The following is a 21,150-nucleotide window of genomic DNA, read 5'->3' on the forward strand; positions in this document are numbered from 1 at the left end:
TTTTGTCAAGTCTCCCCTGGTTCATCGACTTCGTACCACGGGCAAAACTGAATAAAATACTCAGCTCGGCTGGCAAATATTGGAGTTACATCTGGAAAAGAATGGTTCCGGGCAGAATGTGCTCGGGTTGCCCGCGGCGTTACACGCATGAATAGCAAATAAAGGTGCGGGCTGGAAACAGTGAGGCATATATCGTTGGCCCCTTGAAAGCATAGCAGCGGCAGTGATGGGATACTCCAGAGCAGTTTTCTCGCCTCAGCACCATGTTTGGTATTTGCACACGCGTCCGGAAAAGATTGGCAAGAGTGAAAAAAAGGCATGTTTACGATATCGTTTACTGAGGTGATGTTAACATAGCATGTAATTGGTTTGTTGAATGACGCATGAATATCATCATCCCAAAATGGCATCTACAGTCAACTTTCCGGCGCCTTGTGGTTGTTTATTCGTTTTGCATTTTTGGTGGACAAACTTCACTCCGCCTTTTGGTGATCCAGGGCAGCATCAATCGTATTGCTAAACCTCATTGACCTAATTTGTCTTCAATCAGATCGCAAACAAATATTTCTTTCTTGCTAATCACCTAATTTGTTGGTTTTTTTTTATGTATGTAATTTAGTAAATAGCCAAGTCAAGAAAGTGTTTACTCTGCATTACTAACAACTTGATAACTACAAGCCAAAAAAAAAAGCTAGCTGGACAGTCTTTCAGAATTAATATCGATTGTACGAATTAGCCCAGCTAAACAATACCCAACCTTCATTTTCCATATTTCTTAGACTGGTAATTATCAACCGGAACAAAACACCATGTTGGCAGCTTTCCCCCCTCGCCGCATGGGTTATTACTGTCCACAAAAAAAGAGCGATGTATCATTCTCGAACCCAGCCTCCTGCTCTCACGCATATACTTTGTCTTTCGGAGGCGCACTACCCGGATTTCATCAAGCGAGCGCGGAGTTTCTAGTTGATAAGATGTATACACCCTCCCTCTGCCATGAGCCCGGCCCATGTCTGCTCGTGTATATAGGTATTCTACATATAAGGGCATCTCGTGGAGGATTGCATGGTGTTTCGTGGGCTCAGTCTAGACCCAGGCTCTCGAAAAAAAAGAAAACATATGGAAGACTTTGTGGCACATCAAAACACAAAACACAAACCATGTGCGCCCATGGAATAAAAGACGTTGTGGCGCCGAAAACGCCAGCAGGGCCTGCCTTTCAACGACCGGTGATTATTCATGTCAGCATCGGAGCTGTTTGCCGGGGACGAATAGAGTATAATGGATACGACGGGTGAAAAGAAACATGTACGAGCTGGCTTTTGGCTTTGCATTGTTCAACAGCATGTTATTACAGTCATTTTTATTTACCCCAGAGTATAAAAGGCAGTAAATTAGTACCAATAATAGGCCTTGGATGTGTCCATTTTGAGCTCATACCGTGAGTATAATCCAGATTACGACAAGCAGACGACGCAGGCCGCATGTGCCACAAACTCATGCTCCAGGAGAATACGAAACCATTATTCTCGCTCTCTCAAAAGGGGTGATGTCATTCTCCTCAAGGCATTGATATGGGTGTTTGTATCCGGTTCAGAAATTGTTGACAGGAGATTCTCGTCACACGTAGGACACAGGCAAGAAAACGAATACGGCATACGGATGCTATGGCACCGCAGACCATGTTGGGAAGACTCGACAGTATCCGTCAATTGGGAGCTGAGATTACCGATACAAACTCTTCTACCTAGCTTCAAGTCCACAGGATCCTAGCTATTCATCTTGAACACGCAGTTGTATACCAAGTATCCCGCGGGATTTCAACACTACCACTACCTTGTCCTGGCCTAAATTCCACAAAAACCAATTTTGTTCTTCAGCATGTCGGGCAATGTCTTACTACCCTGCAACTGATGGGAGGGACCAATGGATAATCGCAAAAGGTAATTTGTCGCAACTCAACCCATATTCTCGTTATCCTTTGTCTGCCCTCCCACAAGGGCCAAAACGGAGAAAACGAGTAGTATATGGGAAGATGACGTTGCATTGTATACAAAAAAAAGGCACACATATTTTCGGCATGTCACCCACGTGTGCGCCAGGTGGGAGATGGCTGCGCGGCTCAAAGCCCCCTGCCAGCCGCAGCGTTGCCAAACGGGTAATAGCAACCAATAGTGGCACGCGGCTGAGGCAGCAAGATGGCCAAAATAAGGCCATTCCGAGGTCATCGAGAGATGAAAGGAGATGGATGGCTTAATTACCCTTGTTTTTCAGCACGTATCGAGTTCAACCCCAAAATACTCGAAAAGAGTAAATGTCTAAACCTATTCTCTTGACCCCCCCCCTGGAATAGCAAATTTTTGTGTACACACTAGAGACTGTGGAAGACGATGAGTTTGGTTGTAACTCGACTAACCCTCGTGGATGGTAAGAAGGGGGGGTTGGGAAAAAAGGGGGCTGCGTTTTGGTGTTTCCCATGGCTTCAGATATGGTGAGAGCCGTACGTCCAGACCCAGGGTTTTATTCATTTTGTTTATGCTCCTTTTGGGGTGACGCCGTTCCTGGATTCATGCGTTGGGATGTCAGCATCGTTTGGAATGCACTGGAATCTGGGATACAAATGTTTTCCATTTAACAGAGTTGAAACGCTTGTCGAGGAAATATAAATACTCGAGCATGAGATGCTTTTTTCTTTTCAGAACGGCTAGTTGTCATGATGAATTACCAACACAACAAAACACAACAAATAGTATACAAACATACATAGTCAACTCAAGTCAGCTGCCAACGACGTCTTGACAAGCTTAAACGCCAAAGTTCATCTGTGCAGAGGTCAAGCTCTCCCGCCAGCATAAACCACGCCCTGCGAGATAAACTTTTGTCATCCTTACCTGCCAAGATAGTCTCCCAGTTTACTCCACGTGTAATTCTTCTCGGGAGCCGAAACTACATCCTGGGCTTTTTTTCGGCATAAGCGATTCTGCATCCGGTAATTACTATCCCTGGACGGACATTGACCCCGGCTTTCTCATCAACATCCGGTCTTGAGCTCCGGGAGCTAGCCATTCGGTCCGGAGCCATCACTGACCAGGTCTCATCGGATACCGGCGTTACCAAGACCAGCCCGGGACAGCAGCCACGTCAAGAGGCTGGTAACGTGGCCAGCGGGAGAGTCCAACTCGGCCACCACCACAAAGGTCCTTTTGTTACTCAGACTTGTCAGAAGCACTCAAGACATCTGGAACCACCGGAATCTAGCGCCCATTATCCGGCCAACGCGAAACAGTGGCTTCAGGTAAAGTGGTTCCAACGGGAGAAAAAAAAAGGCTCATCTAGGCCCTTCGACACAGCCACTAGCGTCCCCAGCTCGCTTCCATCCCGGATCTATTTGACCTAGCCCTCATCGCATCGCCCCCCAGCTCATCACCATGTGCACCTCCTACTACGTGCACTACCACCACCTCCCGACCTGCTCCCGGCCAATCGACATAGCTCTGGAATACACCTTTTGCCCAGCTGCAACCGAAGCCACCACCAGCACCACCTCCAGCCCGACGCAGCGGCAACAGGGAGCAACAGCCACACATGACAACCAAGACGGCCAGCAGCGACGACAGCAACGGCAACCATGTGAAGACCTGCACCACGACCCCTGGGCTTCCGTAGACCTGGCGGACCCCTGCATGGCGGGCGGCTGCTTTGCCGTCAGCCCCGAGTGCGGCTCGGGCCTGTGCCGCCTGAACGATCTGGGAGGGCGCTGGGCGTGCTGCAGCTGCGGGCGTGGCGGCAACACGTACCGCTGGTGCAGGCACAGGATGAAGAAGAGCCCAGATACATTCTGTTACCACACCTGCTGCGAGAACTGCACAGCTGATCCGGTGGGCGGTGGTGGTGGCGATTCAGAGGGAAGTGGTGGGAGGGAGTGAGATCGGGAGGGAAGGTCGGGGGAAGTGGTTGTGGGTTTCTTTTGTTTTCTTGCAGGCAAAATCATGTATAGGCCCTGTTTTCCTTTGGGTGTTCTTCTTTTATCACCCCCTGTTCGGTTGGCTTTCCCGAATGCGGTGACGACGGCGGTGTGACACAAATCAGAGCTGAAAAAGGCTCCTTGTGTGACGGTGAGACAACACCACCCTGCCCGATCCCGATCCCAGTTCCTTGTTACTTTCCCCTGTTGATCTTTTTACCGGGAAATAATGTCATCAATACATCATATTTCTTTCCCATTTTCTGTTCGGATCTGACTGAGATTGGGTCCAATATAGACTCGGCGATCATGCATCGTGTCATACCCGATTAGGAGTACCAGTGAAAACAGGTGTGCGATGCAAATCGAAGACAACAATCTGCGATTATCGATCTATTAAGGCCCTATAGAGGCCCGCTCTTCGGCTCCGAAGCTGAGTGCTTAGGGTGCCCAGTATGACAGGTCATCTCTGAGGTGGTACCAGATTCGGCGGCAGGATGCAGATGCCTTAGATTGGGTTGCGCAGTGATGCTAAGATGTCTCATCTTGCCAAGAGTAGTGACTTTCTTGATGGCTTAACTTTGTCAGATGCAGACTTTCGGATCTTTATTGAGTGTATGAGATCAAGCAAGTATTGTCCTCGCTAGCAAAGTAGTCGACAACAAGGACATCGCAGTCAAACCTGTTTTCGTCAAGGTCGACGAGGATGCGGTCAGCTTCAGGGGTTGCTCGCCTAGACGCATCACCAAGAAAATCAGGCAACCCGCTTCCCGCCTGAGGTCAACCAGATCGGGATCCAGGCGCATCGTCCCGGCGCCCTGGTCAGGGCTGCTCAGCTTCGGACTGCATATCTGTTAGTCTCGAACTGATTAGTGATCAGATAGATCACACTGTCGACATGATGGGAAAAAGTCAAGCCACCAACCCGTCAAGACATGGGGATGGCTACAAAAGGCTACAAAAAAAGGGTTGCCTGTCAGGAAGGCTGTATCGCGGGATGTGGTTTATCGTTTGTGCAACGGCCAAGAGGTAATCTTTGAACAATTGTTTACAGGAATTTATCCCACTTGACAAGAAAAAAAAGGCCATTCGGCGCGACACGGATCTGGCGATTCTCGGGGAGATCTGACCGAGTGACACACACCGAAATTTCCTGATCAGGGATTGATGCGCCGCGTCCTATGCAATGATGGCTTTGGCCAAGGAAACTGCAGCCCCAAAGAGTAGAGATCACAAAGAAGGGCTTAGGGGCACAAACCAGGGCACCTCGCAAGCCGCGCTTGTGATCGGTCGAGGAACAACGGATGGTCTGAATCCTCCTTTCGGCCTTTGCTTTCAACATGGGGCCTCCTTCTCCTCCGGGCTGTCTGCCCTTTTTGCGGCGTGAGGGAGACGCCATCAGACTGCCCTGTCCAACGGGAAACTGAGACACAGACCTATAGTCAAATGCCGAAAAAGCCCCTACTTGGTGGGTTTCTGTGATGGAAAGAAGACGAATGGGGGAGAAGATGCCACATAAGAATTCCCAATGGTCAAAATCGGACAATCAGTATTTTTTTATTATCCAGGTGTTGTTTCTGTCGTCTCCCGAGTCTTGTTCCCACACAAAACGTGGGAAATGGATATATCGGGATCATGTTGAGTGGTTGACTGAACCACCGAGGATGTCAATGGCACAGCTAGCCAAGACTCCAGGGAGCATACGCGAGGATGTGATTTCGTATTCTCGAGAGGCAACGCCTTGCATAGTCGTCAAGCATGGAACATACCACATCTCCCAAACTATAAAGCGAGGAGATCGCCAGATGAGGATGCATCGACGCATTAACACATTGATTCCACACCCATAGAAATCATGTGCGCCCTGAGAACTTTTATCGGAGCATGAGTTAGATGTCCATCAGAGTTACAGAGGAAATCGCATCAGACAGCCATAACTGAATTGATTAAAAAGGAGATCATCCACATATTCACCCATATACGCAAAACCCTCAAGCTCAGTTTGAGCCTACCACTCGGCTTCTAGGTCGAGGAACAAGGGCGGCAACCAAAGACGGCAAGGCTCTGGCCCGATCAAACAGCGGCACAGGACGCATGAGCAGAATAGCTACTCACTCGAGCGGCGATTACCCAAAATAGCAACAAAGAGTTCCAGATTGGAGATACAAGCCTTCAACCAAGTAGGATGTGTCATCAGATCAACTATACCCTCCCTTGCGAGCACGTCCGCACCCATACCGTCTACTGCCCAGACGCGACAAAGAGCAAGTCCAGCAGCAGTAGCAGTAGCAGCAGCAGCAACAGCAACAAACATTCATCGTCCAAATCGTCGTCGAAATCGGCATCCAAGTCTTCGTACGGCAAGAGCGGAGGCAAGTCATCCGCATCCTCTGCCTCCTCGTCCAGCAGCAAAAAGCCGTGCAAGAATCTGACACAGCAGTCATTGCCTTACCCGACCCCACCGTCGTTCGCGGGTAGCCCGATGACAGCGGCAAGTTCCCCTCTGGTGCCAAAATGCCCGCTTGAGAGCTGCCCCTTCGAGGCCAAGAATCGGTGCTGGAACTGCTGCTGGTGCGGCAAGGAGTGGAATGAAGCCGGGCGGTGCAGCTGCATTATGATCATCGAGGGTAACCACGTTCAGTGCGAGCATATTTGTTGCCACAACTGCGAGGCCGCTTGGCAACAATAGGACAAGTGGTGCTAGGAACAGGTATGTTTGAAAGAGGGGACGTATCGGAGGTTGGGAGGAGCCATGAGGGCGATCGATGGAGACATGGCTGAGAATTTGTTCTGTAATCGAGATGAAGTGGCCAAATAGAAATAGAGTTGGCTATGTACTATAGCGAAATAGGCAACCGAATCGGGGTCGGGAAGTCGGACAAATGCAAGTCAGTCGGTCGATAAGCGAATGAGGACATGATGATGGTGGCGTCAGTGTTGTCAAACATGGAAAACTCAACCCCCGCGGAAAAAAAAAGGGTAAACATGACTGGTAATGTTGAATGCATGACACGGGAATCCGAGTACAAGATCGGAGAAGCAGAAGTGTCGGCTCCACTCGGCGGCAAGTGGGAGGGTTGAATGTAATTGCGAGATCCTCCATACTTTGGTGGCATGAATTCCGAAAGATTCGGGCTGGAAGGGTTGGGAGAAGCCCAGACAAGTCCAGAAAAGTCTGGCTCACATGAGAAGGTACTGTCAGCTGAAGTGATGGATTGGAATGATTGGTCCCAGAAGAGATATGCCTCCGATTGAATTATGTCGGTCGAATATCACCACGTAATGTTTCCGGAAATAAGCCGACGGGCGCAGGCGGCGCTACCTCGACAAAAGGAGGGGAAAGTGAAGCAGCTGGCTAGCCTGCCCTCTTGTGGTGCCTTGTTTGAGTGTCCTAAGCGCGGCTTCTCAGAGATGAGATGCATGGAATCTCACCGGGACTTCCAGGCGGGTTGCCAAGCTGGACGGGCGTTGCAGGAAAATCAACTGTTCCTCTATAACCTGTGCAGTTAATATCCGAGGAACTTGATAACTTCTTGGTTTAGTGTGCAGCGTAGGTGCAAAAGAATTTGCTCTCGGGCGTGGAAACCAGGGCTCATTCCGGCGGGTCTATGCGCACAGCTACAAGCAGAGTAATTTTCTCTTTGCCTCTCTCTCTCTCTCTCTGCCGCGTTAAAGGTTGCGTTAGCTTGTAATCTGATTTTGACAGCTAACTGCAAGTAGCGATAGAGAAAGCGAATTGAATTGAATGAGGGGAAGATAGACCCGGCGTGATGCAGGGCTTTGCAAAAAGCAGGTACAGCTGATAAGGGCGCACTTTCCCAACGTCGATATCAGGCAGAAACAAACTCCAAGCGACAGGGAGTGCCAGGGTCGGAATTTCCCTTTTTATCACAACGCAACAAAGCCACGTGTGAAGCAAGGGAGTCATGGGTAATGGAGAACGGCACCTCCGAAGCGACGGCAAGATTGAGGGTACTTTGTCGTTGGTGGGTTAGGTTTAACTGCTTTAGGTACCTTGCCGAAATGAGGGAAACAATTTTCCTGCCATGGAGAAAGTGGTCCATGTGCAGTTCGAGTTTTCACTTTCCAGGTTTTGCTTTTGGCAATCTTCACAAACCCCTCCCCCTCTTCGCTGGAATTAGATCTGTAAAAGTACCGATGCAGAATTCACTGTAGAGTTCCCGCCATCACAATTGCTTCTTTCTTGCTTTTTGCTTTCCCTCAAACTGCGTATTCCCCAGCTGTGCGGTGCGACACGTGGCTGCCCGCTGCCACTTCGGCAGCTCCGGCCAGATTAACGAATCAAGACATCCAAAAACTCATGGCTAGGTAGGTAGGAGACGGCCCGGGGCGATGCAGACAGGGTGTCGTGCACTTTCGCTACTCGGTCTACTCGTGATGGCCTGATGTTACTACGACCCTGCGTAGTATGAGGCGTGTCACAAATATTCTCAAAAGTCAATAGCCTTTTGCCCGATTAACCTGCATATTTGGATGGATGACCTTTCAGACGGAACGTGCTTAATAGCGAGTCGTCCAATACTCAACCTGGAAAGATTGGCTGACCCAGACAGGCAAGACAAGCCACCTAGAGTTGAAGAAATTTGTTTCCCCGCCAGCACAATGCTAATATTGTTCACCCAAAGAAAAAGTATGATAAACATACTGCCGCTAAGTTGTAACGTAGTATATCAAAGGTATATTATACCCATCTCGTATCTGTTTCATCCATCATAATCAGCTGCTCCATTCTACCAGTGATCTACATGCTAGGTAGTATTGTTTCTTCATGCCCATGTGGCATTGTTTCTAGGACCCCGTCCTGTATGCCTGTTTGGTCTCTAAATTCAGCTCACCGTGCTGTATGTATGGTACCTACTGTACAGTCGGTGTGTAGTACGTCGTAGGGTAGGCATGGTAGTAGGCCCAGATGGTAGGTAAGCTTGCATAGCTTCAAGGTTGGTAAGGCAGGGTACCCTCCCTACCTACGTAACGTACATTACATGCGCAAAACCTTCTTCCACTTACCCGTCGATTTCACTCTGCTAACCTATATAAGAACAAAAATAGCCCACTAGCTCGTAAGCTCTGCATGATCGTTCGATGTAATGAACCATCCCGAGTGTGACTGCTAGCCTCAAAGCGTGAAAAGCTGTCATCAAATGGTCGAGGGTAGCGTAGTGCCGTAATGGTCGTGCGTCAATTGCAGTACTTTCTCCCACGCATCGTACCACGGTACCTGCCTGAATTTTAGCCATCGCCTTGGATGGACCCCGCTTTCCGCTGCGGCGCTAGGCACTGTACCGTAGTAGCCGTGGGGTCTGTGCGGCTGCGTACGACATGCCAGGGGCTTGATCAACTGTAGGCAAAGGGGCGGAGCCTGTCAATTCTGCCTGCCCGACGACTCCACCCTCATCCTTTCATGATTTCCGACCCCATTTCAAATTCCTACGACGCCGACTAAACCCAACCAATTCCTGGTTCACATTTGCAACGGTCCGTCCATCATTGATCAGGATCGCCAATTTCTTCAGAATAGTGTCGTTTCACTGGCCTCTTCTCTAGTCGGTCCCGCAATTGTCAAATCAAACCCTGCCACTGTTGATGTCAACCGCTGTCTAGGTTGAGAGAGAGTGAGAGAGAGAGGGAGAGAAACAGATCAGTCCGGTCCTTTCCTTGCCTCGTGGCGCTGGGCCCTATTCCATACCACCCGAACTCCGACCTTCACTTGCTTCACACGTTTCGTCTGAATCGACAAAGATTGACCTCGCATGTCCGGCCAACTCTAAAAAGGAAGCAACGAGAAAATAAGAGCACCAGAGCCGGCGGCGAACTTTTCGACCAATTCTACGCCGAGAGCCTGTGATCCATCTCTGAACTCGGCCAATTGACGGGGTGGATTTTGATCTCGGCCCATCTTGCTCCAACCAAGGTTTTGATCATCCACCCACAGCGACGGGGTGGGATACTTGGAATCTTCGGGAGACAAGGTCCAGCAAAAAAAAAAAAAAAAAAAAAAAAAAACACTACAACGTCAAGATATACAATGGCGCCGTCACTGGAATCCGCTCGCCCAATTATGGCCCCATCGGTACGTGCATCTCTCCAGCAAGGAATGTAGATAGCCTTCTTGGCCCTACACTGTCTCCCTTCCCCTGCCAAGGCCACGCGACCTCACTTTCCCATACTTTACATTGTATCCCTTCTTTGTCTATTGTACACCCGCACACTCATCCATCCCACATCTTCCTTGTACATCCTTGCAACCTTAGTTCTAGCTTTTGTTCGCACCTGTCGGCGACCTGTATATCCCTTCCGCTTCCTCCCCGGCACGCAATACTATTTGCCGACAACCTAGTCAGCCTCTCTAGCTTGACTTCACCTGGTTGCTTTGAGAATATATTACCCCTCCGTCGTTCGCTTCTCCACAGTCTATCTTCTGCCTCACCCGACGGACCAAACAAACTTCCCTGTGCCGCACATCATGGCTAACACCATCGCACCCGCTGCCGCCCCGCCGGCTGCCTCGCAAATGACCCGACAACAGGCCCGTACTTCGGTCCGTATGAGCACATACAGCACCATGGCGCCCTCGCTGGCGCCTACGACCGACTCTGCCGGCGCAGAGATCAGCGACATCGAAAAGGGCCTCGACCGAATGGAGAACAAGGCGCTATCCAAGCAGCGCGTCGTCCTGAGCGAAGAGAAGTGGGCCAACATGTCCAAGCTTGCCCTCGGTGCCAAGCTGGAGCGCGCTCTCGACAGGAGAATGTCGTCACAGGACGCAGTCATGCGGCCAAGGACCAACAGCAACATCAAGAACAAGCCGAAATCGGTGCCTCTCATCGTACAGGAGAAGGCTTAAGAGAGACAAGAGACGATGAAGAGAAAGTATTTTTTGTCGATATGAGCCGGCTGGGCCCAGACTCCAGCAAGCGGTTTCCGGCATACAATAGCTGAACACATCTATTGGTTCAATGGCGAGACAAGTGCCAACGGCGACGATTACATCATACCTTGGCATTTCAGGTGGAAAAACAGACACAGTGGAGTTCATGAGTAGAGGATGGAATAGATACCAGGCCGGAGTGGCCACTTGGCTCAGCCAATCCAGCGTGATGGGCTGAGCAATATCGGTGCTACCTATCATGGGGACAAGGACACATATAACGAGTCTTGATGCATCGAGCACATTGCGGCTTCTGAGGAGTTTACTGTTTTGCATTTTGTTTTTAAGTTTACTGCCCGCACTCGCAGCATCTTCTATTTCATGTTATTCTGTTTTTGTTTAGCACTTAAGTGTTGGCTTTCTGCAACACTCTTGATACTATATTATGTTTCCAATCCATTTTGTGCCAAAGGCCATATATATGCTGATTACGACGGCTAGGTTTTTCAATAATCTATAACGTCGATTCGGAAAGCACCTCTTCTAGGATACTATGATGTTGTCACTAGAGGCTATTTCTTTGGGAGAAATCTCCTTGTCGACATTTCATGACCATAACGTAGCTGCATGGCGTTTTCGTGGCGGGAGGAACTCCGGACCCTTTTTGCTGGCCTCGGTGGGTATGTATGAGCCGTTTTCCCACGCGCTACGGAGCTTTCCGGCGCTACTGCAAAACTCTCAAACGGGCTGAATCCGGGAGCTGTCGAATGGTTCTAGGTTCTAGGTTCTAGCTACAGCTCAGTAACCGGCGCTGTCGGTTCCTGCGTCGTTGGGCGGGTTTTGTTAGTAGACCAAGGCATGGCCTTAAAAGGGACGACGCGAGTACTTGGTGGCACATAGTAACGCCGTAAAAGCACAGGGCTGTGGTTGGCCATTACGAATTATACCAAGAGCAAATCATCCCACCATCCTAGGGGGTACATCCCGGGCTATCACACCAAGTCGTCCATGCAATTCTTGAAAAAAAAAAAAGCAAAGAGAAAACCCATCTCCGCGTTCACTAGCCGTTTTCGGATTTGCTATCCCGACAACAAGGTAACTTATTGCAAGTCTAAAGGTTAACTTGGGAACGATTTGAACAAATTACATCATGAGCTGAAAAAAGGATCGAGCTTTTTTTTGACAAGTCCCTAGTGGGCGAGTATTTTTCCTATCATGGCAAGGTGAAAAGTCTCTGAGCACATGGCTAGGAGGGAGTGACAAGGAGGTTTTTAGTTGCCCCGAGCACAGCTCACCTTTATATTTTACTTTACTGGCCGTGAGAGCAGGTTGCTCATGTTGATCCGAAATTTTCTCTAGCGAAGTTTTTCTGTGCTTACGAACCCTCCAGACGAGCTGTCAAATGGGTTGTTGGGTGGCTTTTTGAGGTTCAGCAGAGGTTGCTGACGGGTCACTACCGACGAACTGTTGAGATGGCTATCGTACCAGTGGCGTGGTCGACATGCTCCTTTACAGGTTATGTATTGTTTGGATTCCCTGTTCCCAGATGAGCAGAAAAGCCCGATAGCATGGTCGGTCCAATCTAATGGCCATGTGGTGGCCCTTTAGTATTTACCCGGCTGATGTGATCATCTCCCTTTGCCCGTAGTCGCAAAAGGACTTCGTCTAGTTTTTGGAGCATACATGTGTCGACAAGCTTTGAAGACATTGGGGGGGTACACTGTATCCGACACGCTGGGTCAACTTCCAACCCTGTGGGACAAAGAGGGAAGCAAAAAAAGAAGCTTAAAGTTCCTTGCGTTGATCATATGGAAAACGCGACACTGGCACAATCCCAGGGTGTCCTGTCGTTACTAGAACTAGTTGCTATCTTTCGATGCGGTGTGCCGGGATAGGAAACGGATGGCATACGACCAGGTCCAGGGCAGATGTGTTTGCGTTTTTGTTGTGGAATTTTTGTTGGACAATTATAGTAATATAGCCGTAGATCTGCAATATTTGACCACACAAACAAAACAGGTGGTTCTGGGAGGTGTTCGTAGTTGCTATTCTTAGCCGCGATGATCGCTGATCTTTAAACAAGAAAAAAAGTTAATTGAGGAGGAATTGGTCAAGAAACGTACCTATCCTTTGAGTTTCTATGTTGAACTTTGCCTCCAAAAGGAAAACGAAGAGTTGGACTATGCCCTCTGCATGTGTTGGACTATTCTCTAGGATACGTCAAGCACACACATACGCAGAGCGAGTATCGCAGTAACCGGCGCCCCGTGAACAAGGTGTATGGTTGTACGATGCAGCAACCCTTCCGCTGCCAAGATTGTGACAAAGACAAAATATAGCCCCTGGCGTGGTCCCTACGCCCAATCTCCAGATCATGCCTCGGGATGGGACTAGTCACAGCCACCGCCAACCATGTTCTTCCAGGTTCCGTTGCGGGACAAAGCGGTTGCGGGGGCAATGCTCAAAGGCCATTCGTTCCCTGGTATTCTTTGCCCCGGCGGCCTGAAGCTCGCAGCAGTGAGAAAAATCCCCATCCGCCGTGCTCGTTTAATCTCGTCGCACTGGCAGACAATTTCTCCAGTGACATAGCACAGGAGAGCGCAAGCATCAAGCGCCAATCCAGAAACAGAGAATCTATCGTCCCAGGATGTATTTCCAGATCCCGGAGCCATGAGGCCCAAATCATCTACGAGCCTTTCCGCCCTTCGCCAAACCAACCATAGCCAACCAGGGGCCTGACCAAGCCCAAACCACTCTAACACTACAAGACGCCTTACACAATCCACCAATCACCTTGTCACACAGCTAGCCCTTACCCCTAGCACCAGTATACCGCATGCATGCAGGGACGTAGGTGGGCTTTTCGCCCACGCATCGCTGTCAGGACCCGCCGATCAACGCGAGACGGCGGCGCCAGCTTCCAACGAGCCCTGACTAATCGATCTAGTCCGGCAACATGTTACGCGGGGGTACCCAAGGGTAATGCCCTCCAGAAGGGTGTCGGGTACCTAGTGTTGGGTTGCGGACCCGGCTGTCTACCCATTCAGCGGAGCAGCAGGCGCATCAAGGGCCCTTCATGGATGAGGGGAAAATGGAGATATTCGCTCGACTAGGGGCGCTTGACTACCCGTGTCAACACAATGAAGTTTAGTGAGAGGAGTATTCCGTTTTCCATTTACCAAAAGTACAAGTCTATACTGTATCTCAGTCTCAGGGGTATGTATCGTTGGGCACAAGACTAGGACTGCGACTCAACACATCCTAGATATACATACAGATGTCCACTTTTATCTTTGCATATTAAAACATCACTATCATCGATCTATGGTTTCTTTATCGTCAATATGCTCAAACTTAAGCTTCTATAGATGGGCAACCCAGTCCGCGACATATGCCCGCTCAGCCTCCATGCGAGAAGGACACGACGGCGTACTTGCCACTCCAGGCCCATTTCCTGGCTGAAGTGTCGCTAGAGCCGTCCTGTTCGCGGAGCTTCTCATCCTCACCGGGCTTTAGTCCAACAACGACGTCAGCTTTGCACGTGCGCAGAGCAAGGACGTTGACGCCCGAGCCAGGACCGAGCGGACCGATAGCTTCGGTAAATGACGTAGTGGGGTCCCATGTGGCCTAGATAGCCCGTCCGTTAGCAGCTAGCCAAAATTGAGTACAACATGGACTGGTCAAACATAATCACTGTACGTACATCACCGGTGAGCTTCCTGTAGTTGAGATCACCCTTGAAGATAACCAGTTCGCTGGTCTTCAGCTCTTCGTACAGCTCCGGAGCGACTGCTGGAAGCCTCCAGTAGCTGCCGGCATGGGTCCAAAATGCATTTGGACGGAGGATAATCTTGCCCTCGGCGTAGAGATCTGTCCAGTTCTGGAATAAGAACTTGAGATGCTCAATCTCCGTCTCTGAAAGCGTCGCGGGAACCTTGCCCTGCAGCGACTCGTCCTCCGACTGCGTCTCATAGAAGCCGCGCGGGTCGGCGAGCACATTCAGGAGGGCGCCAAAGTCGGCAGGTATGACGTCGGACACGAACCAGGGCATCTCCTTGGGGTGGAGAACGACGCAGGTTGCCAGGTTCGACGACAGCAAGTAGCCGGCCAGGACGAGGTCGACGTACAGCTCAAACCCGGCATTGTCTAGCACGATATCGACGCGGCGTTCCTGGTCAGGCTTGCTGGCCTTGGCCTTGCGCAAGGCCTCAAGCGCTTGTCCCAGATCGTTGACGAGGATGTTGGCCTCGGCAGCACGGCGGGCCTCGGAGCCCTGCAGCTTCTGAATGTCGTCGTAGGAAAGGGTCGTCAGGAGAGACAGGTCCGTGGCATTGCCCCACAGGCAGATCTCGCACATCTCGCGGAACAGCAATTCCTCGGCCGCAGGTTCGACCGCGCCCTTGGCCTTTTGCTCGTCTAGCTGCTTAACCAGGTCTTGATAACGAGCAGCGAGCTCCAGGACTGCCGGGCGGGAGGACCGGAAAGTCTTGATTTTTTGACGGGCAAAAACATCATAGCCCTTCCAATGCTGTGAGAGGGAGAAGCTGGTGTGCATGCGGCGATATAGGTAGCATTCGCAGTACAGCCAGTTCATGTTTAGCCATGTCGGATTGCCGAGCTGCTCCAGCTCCTTGTTGTAGAGGGCGACGTCAGGGCGGCCATCGTCAGGGATAGGTCTTTTGCGTAGATGGTGGGAAAGTCAGTCAAATACGAGACCAAGATGGTTGAGGCGAGCATCAAGAATGAAAGGGTTGGTTGTCCTTGGGCGATTTGACATACGTCAGTTGGCGGTCGTGCTGGACCTGGTACTTGAGCTGGGCGAGCTCGTTGACAATTGTCTTGCCCTCGCCTGACTTGTCCGGGTCGTCGCACTGGGCTACGGATCGGTAGGCATCATCAATGGCCTGTGTGATGATGACAGGCCATCGTTCCCGAGCTGAGGTGTAGGCGAAGGAGGTTTTGTCGCCGGTCGAGTACCCCGCTATATTGAATGTAGGTAGAGATGGACAAGGGGTCAGGATCTGATCACCACGGAAGAGGGGAGGAACTGCCTAGAAACCAGGGGCTAAACGCACGGGTCTTGGGATCGTGCTCCATCATGTGTTACTATGCCAATAAGCGCAAAAGAAGTAGAAAAGCAAAGCAACAAAAAGTCGACCCCTTTTTTTCTCGGCTTAATGTTGGCAGATTATGTTCAACGTCGTACCGTTATTTTCTTCGCCAATAAACTTCCTCAGCTTGGTCGAGGATGAAGCGGAGGAGAAGGCCAGTCTAGGTTTAGATGAGACTCGGTCTAATCTCGATTAAACGCCCTGCGCGTCTTTGGCGGAAATCATTGCATTGAAGCTATCCAGACGCGGAAGGCGCGGGGTAGCATTTCAATACCCGCCAAATGATAAATGATGCACACAGACACAGTTTGCCACTAACAGCATGGAGGGGAAAGAGAAGTGGGTCTCTTGGGTCTACGGTAGGGCCAATTAACAAGCCACATTTACAAGGTATCCAGCTGTTGTTGCCAGCCATCGCATACAGTACAGTACAGTATAGTACCTTTGTCACTCAAACTACTAAAAGTGCCATCCCAAGTCTCTGCTGGTGTCAACTCAATTTGAAGTCAAGCATCCAAATAACCATAAGAACATTGGCTATTATGCAGGGCACTAGCTACCATAGTAGGCAGGCGAAGCATCAGTGCATTAATGCAGCAAGGGAGGATGCGACCCGACTCATCATCTATCTTCCAAATCCAAAAAAGTGTATCGGGCATAAGGTAGCAGTACTATGGTATACTACAAGAGTAACATCAATTAAATTTCCACGTACCAACATGGGCTAGCTTTGGCTGGCACCTGACAGAATCTTCTACCGGTAGATCACAAACTACTTTATGCGCGCTTGTCATTGCACTTAAAAATGACTAGCAAAACTGGCTTGAGGCTCCGGGTTGACGACAGAGGGCAATTACCGGGAGTACCGGTATTCGTCAAGCAACAAGCAAGCGCGGATATGCAAGGAACAACCATCGATCCCCAATGCCACATGCGGGTAGGTAGGTCGGAAGCTCCCAACGGGGTACCAGCAGCAATGCGGATGTGATGCATCCATCCCGAGAACACGAGAAACAACTGTATTTACTATGTATGCTGCAGTGGCTGACTGGGCCACCCAACGTCACAAACGATCATGCAACAAAGAGCGCGCGAACACAAGTTATTGGCTTGCCACCTACGCCAGTGAGGCCACCCCAAAAGCCTGGAAGAAACGGACAGCATCCTCCCAACGTGACATAAGCGGTGGGGCAAGAACTCAAGATCGGCAGCCAACCGCATGAGGCAATGACGCCGCGGTCTCCGGAGCGGGGCCTGGTCTCCCGGCGTCGCCTCAGCTGACTGGGGCCAACTCAACTGGGCTCTCTTTGTTGAGGCAACGAAGCGAGCCTCAGCATTGACAACTCAAAACGGGCATCCCCGGGGAATTCTTTTGCAGTTGTAATAAAAGTAGTTGGACGAGTTTGGCTAAGGTCCCGATGTGATTGCCTCTTACGAGTGCGGTGGTTGCACGTCCCGTTACACCAAAAAGAAATACCCTACCCGTACTACCACACACGTACGTATTTTCTGCATACTGCGTATTGATCTTCAGGAGTCAAACCCGCCAATCTCAACGTCGCCATCGAGATCAGAGTCTTGTCAAAACTTGGCCACTCAGCCACTTTTGTAACGAACAGAAGAGAACCAAATGCAACGTATATGTAGCAGACCAAGGGCGTCGGCTATTGCCACAGATTCTCCCACCAACTGCGCCCCCTTTCTGGAACAGATCCTACATAGTACAGTTAATACGTAGGTAGTATATAGCCACAATATGACCCGGTAGATAAAGTTGCGATCCAATCAACCCAGGAAACCAACAAAAACCAATATATGGGGAAGGCCACTGGAGTGGGCGGTCCCAATCATTGTGGCTGATGCTGGTTTCGCAGGGCTGCTCAAAGAGACCAACATCAACTGGTTGGCGTCTACCACGTAGATGTGTGCCTATACTCCACGGACCAATGGGTGTCGATCTTGGCTTACAACATATTTGAAAAGCTGTTACGTATTGAATACTACATATACTGGCCAAGTACTTTCGGATAAGATTGGCCAGACAAGCCTGCTTTGACTGGATTGGTGTCGGTTCATTTGGGCCCCTCTTGGAATTTCACATCCATGTTAATTGGACCACGGCCTCCCAAGCTCCTGCGCATCCCCTTAAACCCGAAACCCATTGGCATTTGCTTCTTTTCATCGTATTAATCTTTCTGAACCATGTGATTGCTCCGTGGTGGTGATAGCCGGCCAAAATCTGCGGACGGATTCAAGGGAGTACTGTAACGTATATGTAGTGCATAGTCAACATGATGCTCGTCGGGTCCTTTTCTTCCGTCGCAGTTATTTCTTCTTGTTTCCTGCGAGCCCTTGACGAAAAGAATTGCATAGGAGGCAGGTTTTGCTAAGGTACGCGCGACTCAGGGCAGACATTCAAACCCAAAACGATTGGATGCTCTTAGCATATAGCCGCCCGAAGCGGCAGGGGGGCGTACGACGTACCGCGTACTGCAAATGGGAGTTACACCCAGCCTACAGTGCTGCCCTGTAAACCTCCGGGCATGGCTTAACCTTGTTTAATTTCCTCGATCCATTCATTAATTCACATGAATTCAACTGAACTTCCCGAAGAAATCGTGTCATACTTCCGTAAAAAAACATACCTACCTGGTCTAGGTGTTGATCAATGATCATCTTGATTTTAAATTGAGAAATGCACAGCTGAGCTGATTCTTCGCTTGGGGGACCCTTCCAACTGACGTTCCATCCCCCCCTCCCCGATTGCCATCGTGACAGGCTTCTCCAGACTTTTTGACAGCCCCGACGGGTTCTGTCAAGTATTGGCGATGAATCGTAATCCGGGGAAATCCACTGGAATGGGGAATCAACGCCGGAGACGGGGGCCCGTTTTGGGCAACAGCTTCATTCCATGCAAAGCCAGGAATGGCAATTCGAACGTTCTGCTTGACGAATCTACCTTGATATTGTATTTTATAATGGCTTGGGGGGCTTTTCAGTTTAACGGTTGGACCGTTGAAAGACAGAAGCATGTAATTATGCAGAAACAAATTCGGGCCAACCATCCCGGGACGCTGTCGCCAAAGGCACACGGTATTTTTGACGTACAGTAGTGGAATAGGTAGTAAAGCGGGCTTCTGTGTCCCAAAACCGAAAAGAAAGTGGCACAAATAAGGGGTCCCGGTCCTCTAACCACGTAATTACGGAAATGTATAGTACAAAGACAGCATGCTGATCGGTGGGTTTGTGGAAAGTGGGAGAGGGGGAAATAACGGAAATTACGCATCGCATCTCGTCACATCAAAATTTTTCCTCTTCTCTCTCCGATGAGCAGCTCTCAGCTCACGAAACCCTGTCCTATAATCCAAGGCTTTGCCAGGTCCAGAAGCAGGTCCCACACCACCGAGTGTCATGAACCATGGAAACCCCCTGTCCCCCCGCCTTTTGCGCGGCTCCTTTTTTGCTCTTTTCCCCCGGATCCGAATGTATCGTAGTATGGTTTACAAAGGTGGCAGGTGCTGGAGTTGGAGTGGGCTCCCAGCAAGGTACCCAATGCCATGAATTTTCTCCTTTTCCTTTTTTTTGTTGGCAATAGGTCTGACGGAGGGGAGGCAAAAGGAGGGTTGGTTTGCCGCCAATGCGAGGTACCCTACCACACCCAAGGCAGTCTTCTCCACAGAATCATACCCTCCCTTTTTCTTTCTCATAGCAAGACTGCGCCAAGCATCACCCGCAATAACAGGGCCATCACCCCGGTAGAGGAAGGAAAAAAAAAGGTTCATCAAATTATGGAACCCGCGCCGAGGTCAACCACAGGCCCTCCCTCTGCACGTCGGGTACCTAGACGATCCCCTGACGTGTGTCCCATTTCACCAGCCTCTTTGTGGGGTTTCAGGAAGGAAGTCCAGTCACTCGCTTCACTGTCTTGTCTGCTCTCTACTGTATTAGATTCCTTGCACATGCTTTTTGTGGGTATAGACCGAGGTGGACTTTTGAATGTGGACAATAAACCTTGGACCAAGCCTTACCCCCTCAGTTGATTTGTTTATTATAAAAAACCTGCTCGTCTCTCCTCGTATCCCGTCCTTTCCGATCCTCCCTCTCTCCTCATCCCATACTCTCGCTAGTACAACCAGACCATTCGCTCAGCAAGAACAACAGCCTGTACAACATTTTAATCTTTGCCATTTTTTTGTATAAAACTACAATATATAAAAACCAACAAAAGCCGTCAAAATGAAGTACACCGCCGTTCTCGCTGTCCTCGCCGGCATTGCCGCCGCCCAGAGCATCAACGATGTTCCCGAGTGCGCCCGCTCCTGCATCAGCACCGCCGCCACCGCTGCCGGCTGCGGCGCCAGCGACCTGTCCTGCATGTGCAAGAACCGTGACAAGATCGTCTCGGGCCCTGCCGCCACCTGCGCCCTGAACTCGTGCCAGGAGAAGATTGGTATGCTTTTGTTATCCATAACTCCAAAGCCCACGCCAAGTCTGGCACCATGAAGCTAACATTCCACCTTTCTCCTATAGGCGAGGTCATCACCTCCCTGCAGACCCTCTGCGCCGCCGTCGAGGCCGGTGCCGGTGCTTCGTCCGCCGCACCCCCTCCTACCTCGTCCGCCGCTCCCCCGGCGTCGTCGGCTGCTCCCCCTGCGTCCTCCGCTGCTCCCCCCGCCTCGTCCGCCGCTCCCCCGGCTTCGTCGGCTGTTCCCTCGTCGACCCAGGCCCCCAGCTCTGCCGCCCCCACCACCACCAAGGCCACCACCGCCTCGTCTGGTGTCGCCAAGCCCACCAGCGGCAGCGGCAGCGCCTCTGCTCCCCCCACCTCGCCCACCGCCGGCGCTGCCACCCTCGGCATGAGCGGCTTCGCCGTCCTCGCCCTCGGTGCCCTCGCTCTGTAAATTCCCTTTCCTCTCTTCATGGATTTGATGGGTTAAAAGAAGTTTGGAGAAAGTGGGGATACGTGACGGAGAGATGTGGTTTTTTATGATGGTATCAAAGATGGGATTATGGCCTTTATGTAATGTGATGGGAGTGAGTAGTTATGGGATCTCTTTCTTGAAAACCTCGCATCTACCTGTTCTCGCATATAGGATACTTGCATCGGCAAGACAGCGCCTTTTGCAGTATTATGATAATAATAATGTGAACCAGTACAAACCTCATCTCAACTCTGTTTGTTTGCG

General features: G+C 50.5%; 9 protein-coding genes across 9 annotated transcripts; 6 read left to right on the forward strand and 3 right to left on the reverse strand.

Moving 5' to 3' along the window:
* Positions 1 to 2,533: 2,533 nt before the first annotated feature.
* On the reverse strand, positions 2,534 to 3,265 carry MGG_16362 (uncharacterized protein; the record flags this gene model as incomplete). Its single annotated transcript, XM_003710265.1, has 4 exons — positions 2,534 to 2,561; positions 2,892 to 2,946; positions 3,106 to 3,200; positions 3,249 to 3,265. 4 exons carry the CDS (start codon positions 3,263 to 3,265, stop codon positions 2,534 to 2,536), a joined length of 195 nt encoding a protein of 64 aa, XP_003710313.1.
* Positions 3,266 to 3,428: 163 nt separating this feature from the next.
* MGG_05452 (uncharacterized protein) lies at positions 3,429 to 3,926 on the forward strand (the record flags this gene model as incomplete). Its single annotated transcript, XM_003710266.1, has 1 exon — positions 3,429 to 3,926. One exon carries the CDS (start codon positions 3,429 to 3,431, stop codon positions 3,924 to 3,926), a length of 498 nt encoding a protein of 165 aa, XP_003710314.1.
* Positions 3,927 to 4,786: 860 nt separating this feature from the next.
* Positions 4,787 to 5,428, reverse strand: MGG_16363 (uncharacterized protein; the record flags this gene model as incomplete). Its single annotated transcript, XM_003710267.1, has 2 exons — positions 5,109 to 5,428; positions 4,787 to 4,807 (listed from the first exon to the last, which is right to left on the reverse strand). The coding sequence occupies exons 1-2, from the start codon at positions 5,361 to 5,363 to the stop codon at positions 4,787 to 4,789; spliced, it is 276 nt and encodes a 91-aa protein (XP_003710315.1). The 5' UTR covers positions 5,364 to 5,428.
* A 721-nt stretch (positions 5,429 to 6,149) lies between these two features.
* Positions 6,150 to 6,876, forward strand: MGG_16364 (uncharacterized protein; the record flags this gene model as incomplete). The annotated part of the gene is made up of 3 exons (XM_003710268.1): positions 6,150 to 6,604; positions 6,654 to 6,674; positions 6,816 to 6,876. The coding sequence occupies 3 exons, from the start codon at positions 6,150 to 6,152 to the stop codon at positions 6,874 to 6,876; spliced, it is 537 nt and encodes a 178-aa protein (XP_003710316.1).
* A 2,534-nt stretch (positions 6,877 to 9,410) lies between these two features.
* On the forward strand, positions 9,411 to 11,456 carry MGG_05454 (uncharacterized protein). The gene is made up of 2 exons (XM_003710269.1): positions 9,411 to 10,055; positions 10,512 to 11,456. The coding sequence occupies exons 1-2, from the start codon at positions 10,011 to 10,013 to the stop codon at positions 10,827 to 10,829; spliced, it is 363 nt and encodes a 120-aa protein (XP_003710317.1). The 5' UTR covers positions 9,411 to 10,010; the 3' UTR covers positions 10,830 to 11,456.
* A 1,809-nt stretch (positions 11,457 to 13,265) lies between these two features.
* Positions 13,266 to 14,160, forward strand: MGG_16365 (uncharacterized protein; the record flags this gene model as incomplete). Its single annotated transcript, XM_003710270.1, has 2 exons — positions 13,266 to 13,370; positions 13,700 to 14,160. The coding sequence occupies 2 exons, from the start codon at positions 13,266 to 13,268 to the stop codon at positions 13,964 to 13,966; spliced, it is 372 nt and encodes a 123-aa protein (XP_003710318.1). The 3' UTR covers positions 13,967 to 14,160.
* MGG_13068 (venom protein 2) lies at positions 14,017 to 16,243 on the reverse strand. The gene is made up of 4 exons (XM_003710271.1): positions 15,929 to 16,243; positions 15,633 to 15,834; positions 14,557 to 15,529; positions 14,017 to 14,480 (listed from the first exon to the last, which is right to left on the reverse strand). Exons 1-4 carry the CDS (start codon positions 15,951 to 15,953, stop codon positions 14,253 to 14,255), a joined length of 1,428 nt encoding a protein of 475 aa, XP_003710319.1. The 5' UTR covers positions 15,954 to 16,243; the 3' UTR covers positions 14,017 to 14,252.
* Positions 16,244 to 16,769: 526 nt separating this feature from the next.
* On the forward strand, positions 16,770 to 17,146 carry MGG_16366 (uncharacterized protein; the record flags this gene model as incomplete). The annotated part of the gene is made up of 2 exons (XM_003710272.1): positions 16,770 to 16,901; positions 17,006 to 17,146. 2 exons carry the CDS (start codon positions 16,770 to 16,772, stop codon positions 17,144 to 17,146), a joined length of 273 nt encoding a protein of 90 aa, XP_003710320.1.
* Positions 17,147 to 20,110: 2,964 nt separating this feature from the next.
* MGG_05456 (uncharacterized protein) lies at positions 20,111 to 21,150 on the forward strand. The gene is made up of 2 exons (XM_003710273.1): positions 20,111 to 20,414; positions 20,495 to 21,150. The coding sequence occupies exons 1-2, from the start codon at positions 20,201 to 20,203 to the stop codon at positions 20,863 to 20,865; spliced, it is 585 nt and encodes a 194-aa protein (XP_003710321.1). The 5' UTR covers positions 20,111 to 20,200; the 3' UTR covers positions 20,866 to 21,150.

Source organism: Pyricularia oryzae, chromosome 1 (genome assembly GCF_000002495.2).
Source record: "Pyricularia oryzae 70-15 chromosome 1, whole genome shotgun sequence".
Taxonomy (NCBI): Eukaryota; Fungi; Ascomycota; class Sordariomycetes; order Magnaporthales; family Pyriculariaceae; genus Pyricularia; species Pyricularia oryzae.